Source organism: Miscanthus floridulus, chromosome 15 (genome assembly GCF_019320115.1).
Source record: "Miscanthus floridulus cultivar M001 chromosome 15, ASM1932011v1, whole genome shotgun sequence".
Classification (NCBI taxonomy): domain Eukaryota; kingdom Viridiplantae; phylum Streptophyta; class Magnoliopsida; order Poales; family Poaceae; genus Miscanthus; species Miscanthus floridulus.
This window is the reverse complement of record NC_089594.1, coordinates 16,854,590-16,861,776: the sequence shown is the minus strand read 5'-3', so window position 1 is coordinate 16,861,776 and position 7,187 is coordinate 16,854,590. Positions and strand designations below refer to the sequence as shown.

Sequence of the window (7,187 nt, the reverse complement as noted above, 5' to 3'; positions counted from 1 at the left end):
TGGGATGTGAGGGGCGGCGGGTGAGGGGAGTAGGAATTTATACTTAGGGTTGTACCTCTGTATTGGGCTGGGCCGTATTCTTATGGGCCTTTAGACTTAGTTCGGTTATTTTGAGTATTTCAGTTAACCGAGCACTAGAATCGAAATAATCGTAGTAATTTTGGTTCTTCGGAACCTAGAACCGAACCTGGGACCAAATATTTCGGTTTCGGTTACTTCGATTTTGGCTCCGATTATTTCGATTCGGTTCTTGGTTCTCGGTTATTTTTGCCCAAATTGACAACCACACCCCTCGCTCACCTGCCGCCAGCCTGTTAGCGGCGTCGTGTACAAAGGCAAAAGCTAGGCATAGAACACTCCGGCTGTCATAGGGTCTACTACCCTCGACATGGCCACTGTCACGAACGAGGAGGCTTGTATGTACGTGTTGTAGCTGGGTCATTCTCCATCGAATAAAGATCGACCCATACATCCACGGCGTGTGCAAGTGGCTGTGGCTCGCACCCAACGACGGCGAATGAGGACATGACCAATAGCTTTTGCATCTAGATCGACGCATGCATGACCGGCATCGCGTACAAAGCAAAATCCGGCTTCCGATCGGATGCTGCTACCTCTGTTCTTGGTGTGTGCGAGCGGAGAAGAAAGGATGACGTGGCAATGTCAAAAATAGAGAATGGAAAAATTAGAAAGGCCGTTGGATTACTCTAATTTTTTTAGAGGGCGTTTTATTTTAGCAAATGACTAAATCATGGATTTAGGAATCTAATTTTGCATAATATCTTGGAGTTGCTCTAAAGGAAACAAGTGATCATTATGGGCCAATTTGGCAAAACTCCACCTCTAGTTTCTTCAAAGCGGATTATGTGGAACCATACCGAACGCTAAAAATACAACTGAATTTTGGTGGCGGAGTTGATGAGAATCATTTATCCATTTACAGCTTCAAAAAAATCCACTCTCCACCTGTTCCTACAGCTCCCCTTTCAATCGCACTAGAATCACTTTAGAATTGATTCTCATCTAGTCCCCACCTTGCTCCCGTACCAGAACCACTCTACCGGATAATTAAGAAGTGAAGCTCAAGAATCAACAAGGAGAACTCATCCAAACTAGCCCCTATTTGAACCCGGTCTGTCTGTTTTTATATTGTTTTAATTGCTATTTTTTTGTAAAAGTTTTGTAGAGTCTCTTCACTCCTACCTCCTCTAGTCAATTAAGTTGGGAAATTGAAAATACGGAGTACCTCTGAGGCTTGGGCCTTCCTCGTTACTTACGGGCGTACGTCCCAAACCATTATATTGTGTGGGCCAGCTAACCATTCAAGGCTAGAAAGAAGAACAACTACAAGCTTTACCTGACCTGGGACTCACACGTCCTCTCCTCTCCCTTCCTCCAATCCAACTCCAACTGAATCAGTCCCCGATGGCGCCCCGCGGCCGGACCCTGCTCCTCCCGCTCGCCGCGGCCACCGTCCTCGTCGCCTCCACCATCTTCCTCTTCGCCGCCGTCGGCGCGCGCTGGCGACCTGCCGACTCCGGCCTCCCCGTCCCGCCCCACCACGCCTTCCCCACGGCCATCCCCGCGACCGCTTCTTCCTCCAACGCCATCGCCGCCAACAAAGAGCTCTCCTTTCTTGACGAGAACGGCCAACCCGACGACCCCTCCTCCGCCTCAGCATCCAGATCTGCCTCCGACTCCACCTCCACCTCCGGCACCGGCGCCGTCAGATGCGACCCCCGCGCCACCGCTGCCATCAAGGTGTTCATGTACGACATGCCGCCCGAGTTTCACTTCGGCCTCCTCGGCTGGTCACCGCCGTCCCCTGACTCCGTCTGGCCAGACGTCACGCCCGGCTCCCCGCCGCCGCCGCGCTACCCCGGGGGGCTCAACCAGCAGCACAGCGTGGAGTACTGGCTCACGCTCGACCTCCTCCTCTCCTCTTCCTCCTTGCCGCCCCCCTGCGGCCGCCACTCCGCAGTGCGGGTCGCCGACGCCCGCGACGCCGACCTCGTCTTCGTCCCGTTCTTCGCGTCCCTCAGCTACAACCGCCACTCCCGGGCCGTGCCGCCCGACAAGGTCAGCAGGGACAGGGCACTCCAGGAGAAGCTGGTGGCGTACCTCACGGCGCGGCCGGAGTGGAGGAGGTTCGGTGGCGCCGATCACGTCATCGTCGCGCACCACCCCAACAGCTTGCTGCACGCCCGGGCGGCGCTGTCCCCCGCCGTCTTCGTGCTGTCGGACTTCGGGAGGTACCCCCCGAGGGTGGCCAGCTTGGAGAAGGATGTCATTGCGCCGTACAAGCACATGGCTAAGACGTTCGTCAATGACTCGGCCGGGTTTGATGACCGGCCGACCCTGTTATACTTCCGGGGAGCAATTTACAGGAAGGAGGTAATTGTGCTTGCTGCAATCTGACGATTAATTTTGTTGCTTCTTTGAGTTAGACATTATGAAGCTTTGAAGCATTGAACATTCCACTAGTTGGTTGGTTCTATGAGTTCATCATTGTGAAGCTGTCAAGCATTGAGCATTCTGTTAGATGGTTCGATGAATTAATCATTGTGATGAAGCAGTCAAGCATTGAACACTATACTAGGAGAAGTATTATATGAGTTAACCAATATGACGCATCAAGCGTTCTACTAGGATAAGTAGTCTAATACCATAAAAAAATGTCTTTTGTGATCAAGACTCCTCTTTTTGGCAAAACTTGTCAAAGATAAATCAGGAACTGGCAAGCTATACAGTAAGAGTAGCATGATTTGGAATTTGGTGAAATTAGCTTTGTCAAATATAAATCAGGAACTAGCAAGCTATACAGCAAGAGTAGCGTAATTTGGAATTTGGTGAAATTAGCTTATGACTACAATGATGTAGGCTTCATGACTCTTACTGCTAAAAGGGACTATCCACGTGGATGTGGAGCTGGTTTATAGTTGTTCTGTTTCTTTGAAGTTCATGAATCCTGATGTAATCGTGAGTTCAGATGTTGATGTGTTTTGATAGGACAGGTTACTACTGTTTGAAAGCGCCACAATTTTGGCTGGCCTGTGCTGATAGTAATTACTAGTAACGTAAACTTATTATGTAGCCATGCACCATATGGTTTTTCTGAACTAAAATGGATATATGTTCTGGTGTTTGTTCTTTTAGAATCTTAGACTATGCATAATGCCCTTTCTTGATTAATCTACATCCATCACCTTATTTTAATGCTTGAACCATTGGATGAAGTTTGTGTAATTTGATAATCTTCACTGAGGTTTACACAGGCTTTCTCAATCTTCTATATTTGTCGGAAAGACTCCTGGTTTATATTTGTTTTCTCAAGCTATTAAGTTCTAGAGGTTAATAGATTATTAATATCTTCCCCATGTTTCAACGTTTTGACATTAACAAATGGTATTAGTACAGGAATGTACCAACCAATTTTGTTTACGAACCATGTATGAATTATGGAAACTAAACTATTGTGCCAAAAACGTCTGTGTGAACCTATTACAATTGCTGCCAGCTAGTTATTATTTTCTTATTTAAGATAAGAATGTTAAGTGATTTTGTCATTTAGTGACAATTGGTGTTTCGTAATTTAATATGTTGCATCATCCATACCCAGGGAGGGAGCATTCGACAGGAACTATATTATATGCTCAAAGATGAAAAGGATGTTTACTTTTCCTTTGGAAGTGTCCAGGACCATGGGGCCAGCAAAGCAAGCCAAGGAATGCACTCATCAAAATTTTGCCTAAACATTGCCGGGGACACCCCTTCTTCCAATCGCCTGTTTGATGCGATAGTGAGCCACTGTGTCCCTGTTATCATCAGTGACAACATTGAGCTACCTTATGAGGATGTGTTGGATTATTCAAAGTTCTCCATCTTTGTCCGTTCGTCTGATGCTGTTAAAAAGGGTTACCTGATGAGACTGCTCGGTGGTGTAAGCAAGCAACAATGGACAAAGATGTGGAATAGGCTCAAAGAGGTGGATAAACATTTTGAGTATCAGTATCCATCCCAGAAGGATGATGCAGTCCAGATGATCTGGCAAGCATTGTCTAGAAAGGTGCCAACAATTAAGCTGAAGGTTCATAGATCTAGTAGATTTTCAAGATCTGACAGAGGAAAATAAACAGAAAAGCGTGTGTGAATCTTGTCTCTGTTGGCTAATCTAATGTAACACATTTCACTGACACAGGCTCTCAGGTTTTCTCAGTTGCACAAAATAGATAGATTGTAATATTCAGGTTATTTTAGGAAAGGTTTCTACCTTAGGATTTGTTGGCCCAGTTGAAGCGTATACTGTCAAGTCAAAGGCTTGTTGTTTTGTAAGGTATGTTAAATGTAATCATGGAAGAGTGACAATAGTTTTGCTGTTTCTGAACATTGTGGGATGAAACTGATATTCTTCTGGCACGTAGCAGATTTTATTTTGCCTAAAGCTTATTCAGCCTCAATTGCCATCTTGCTGCTGGCATATGCTGGAGCCATCATTTCACTCTGTGTTGTGAAGAAATCCAGGATAGAGGAGGCCAATGTTAACCAAAGCATGTTCGCTTCTTTTATTTGAGAGTTTGCTTGTTATGGACTTATGGTTGCATCAAGTGCCTTGCAGCGCTCATTTGAGAAGTTGCTTGTGAGTACATGGTTGCATCTGGAACCTTTGCGCTTGACGGAGGGAATCACCAATCCTCATCAGGTAGCTTGTGAGTACATTTGAGAAGTTGCTGAATGAACACTGGACTAAGAGGTGATTCACTTCCTGGCCACAAAACACCCTGATTCACTTCATGGTCACAACACCCATGATCGACCTCAAGTAATGTCGTAGCGCTTTAAGTTGAATGCTTCGCAACATATATATAAAGATGAAGATATAACTTACAGTGAACATTCTGAATCTTTCGCTGAATTTTTGGATCACACGATTAACTAATGTTGCCGTTAACTGCCGGTTGTTGCAATCTTCCAAGCGAGTTGCCGTTAACTGCCGGTTGCTGCAATGTTCCAAGCGATGTGCGACTGAGCAGTGCAGAAGTGCAGTGGACGCCAGGACGAGTTGAAGTTTACTGACAATACATGTTTCCCATTGAAATATGATGTTGCATTAACGAGTTTGGCCTTCATAAATCTGGAAGAAGTCACACATGTCATCAACTCATCATGCTACAAGCCAATACATCAAGCTCATTCCAAGTTCCGAGAGGGGAAAAGGAGCATGTTCGTTCAGGCCTCGCCTACTTGTTTCAGACAAAGCACACAGCATAAACATGGAAAAGCTCTTGTTCTATCTAGCTTTAATTAGCTTTGACAATCATGGAAATCAATTTGTTCACATGTAAACGGATAGCAACACACATCCAAACTTCAGTATAAGCCAAATTTCAGCGAAGCGAATAGGGCCATGTCGAAGACACATGGTCTTGAAAAGGTCACCTATGTTAACATAGCAGCAGAATGACCCCACTATCACACTGAATCTCCACTCGGGCAGTAGGCGTCAGTCAATACTCCAGAGTAAGAAATACAGCAGCCATGGAGTCATTATGGACAGCTTCTAAATTTTGCAGCTCGAGGACAACTCAAACTTGATTCTGCAAGGCAGCAACATCTTTCGGCTTCATTGAGAGCCATCAAGTCAATTAGCTTCAGAATCACAGCAACAGCAAGTGGACCTGCCAGTAAATTTCTGTAAACCTATATCATTACCAAGGGCCCAAGGAGAATAAGTTCAGCATATTATCCTCCTTGTAGCTTTAAGACAAGCACAAGCTTGCTGTTGAAGCATAGGAGAATCACCAAAAACACTGGGCTTGAGAGGCGATTCACCTCCCCGACTCCTCTTGAACAAAAGCACAAGGAAAAAAAAACAGCCACCATTAAATCACATTGAAGGTACAGAACCGGGAGAACAGAAGGCGACAAATAACCCATAGGATACTAACAAAGTGAGCCAAATGGTGGTAAACACTGCCTCACTGGGCCTGCTCATTCTACAGGCACTGTTGTTGCCATCAGGGCACACCCAAACACGTGATACCTCAAACAAGCTGTGTTCAAGCAGGCGAGCAGAACATATATAACATAGTATGGATTCGGGATTGTGTACATTTCCCATTCTTAATGACCAGCTAAACGTTTATGGCTATTAGCTGACAAAGTGAAAAATGGAGTAAATGTTGGGACCTGTTCATCCTACAGGCACAGCATAAATGCCATATGAGTGTGGGGGTATTAACCCCTATATCCTTACGGCTAGGATTGGGCCGGCCCGGATCAGGGGGTCCGGTCCACTAGAAGACGACGCGCGGCCCAGTCAACCTGTTTGGAATCCCGCGCAATGAATCAAGACAGATTTGGAGATCAAGCAAGATCCTGGTCGGTTAGAATATGAGTCCTTATCCGGCCACCTATGGCAATTGTAACTGGCTAGGATTAGTTTCCAGATCTGTAACCCTGCCCCTCGGACTATATAAGGCGGGCAGGGGACCCCTCTAAAAAACATCTCTCATTGACATACAACAATACAATCAGACGCATGACGTAGGTATTACGCCTTCGCGGCGGCCGAACCTGGATAAAACCTCGTGTCTGTCTTGCGTCACCGTCTTGTTTGTGGCTTGCGCATCTGTCTGCCGACAATCTACTACCTTGGGCATACCCCTAGGTAGACTGTCGACCATATTTCGTCGACAGTGACGCGCCAGGTAGGGGGTGTGCGTACTGCTCTCCAAGCAAACAAGATGGTCATCATCTCTGGCTCCGTGGCTACGCCGAACGGCCTCACGTTCACCGTCGGCCAGATCACCTGGACCACTGGCCCCGACGACTTCATCGCCATGATCACGGAGGAGGCGCAGACTCAATCCGCGTCGACCACTGCTTCACCTGCATCGGCTACGGCTCCGACCACGGTGGATCTGACTCCGACCACGGTGGACCCGGCTCCGACCACGGTGGATCTGGCTCCGACCACGGTGGATCTGGCTCCGACCACGTCCGCATCGCCTTCAGCCACGCCGACAACCCGTCGTCCGCTTCCTTGCTACAAAGGGAAGCAGATCGACAACACCGACCTGCTCGACTCCATCGATCGGGTCGGCACCAAACTTGCTGAAACCTTAGCTCTGGTAAGTTCAATTCAAAGTCAACCTAATGAGCAGGTAACCGTAACCCACAACGGATCT

General features: G+C 47.0%; 1 protein-coding gene and 1 non-coding gene across 2 annotated transcripts; one reads left to right on the top strand and one right to left on the bottom strand.

Annotated features, from left to right (window-relative positions):
* Positions 1–1,347: 1,347 nt before the first annotated feature.
* Positions 1,348–4,378, top strand: LOC136508245 (probable arabinosyltransferase ARAD1). Its single transcript, XM_066502886.1, has 2 exons — positions 1,348–2,394; positions 3,620–4,378. The coding sequence occupies exons 1-2, from the start codon at positions 1,426–1,428 to the stop codon at positions 4,130–4,132; spliced, it is 1,482 nt and encodes a 493-aa protein (XP_066358983.1). The 5' UTR covers positions 1,348–1,425; the 3' UTR covers positions 4,133–4,378.
* A 1,729-nt stretch (positions 4,379–6,107) lies between these two features.
* Positions 6,108–6,205, bottom strand: LOC136509752 (small nucleolar RNA snoR99). Its single transcript, XR_010772493.1, has one exon. It is a non-coding gene; the product is annotated as a small nucleolar RNA snoR99 (small nucleolar RNA).
* Between the last annotated feature and the right edge of the window lie 982 nt (positions 6,206–7,187).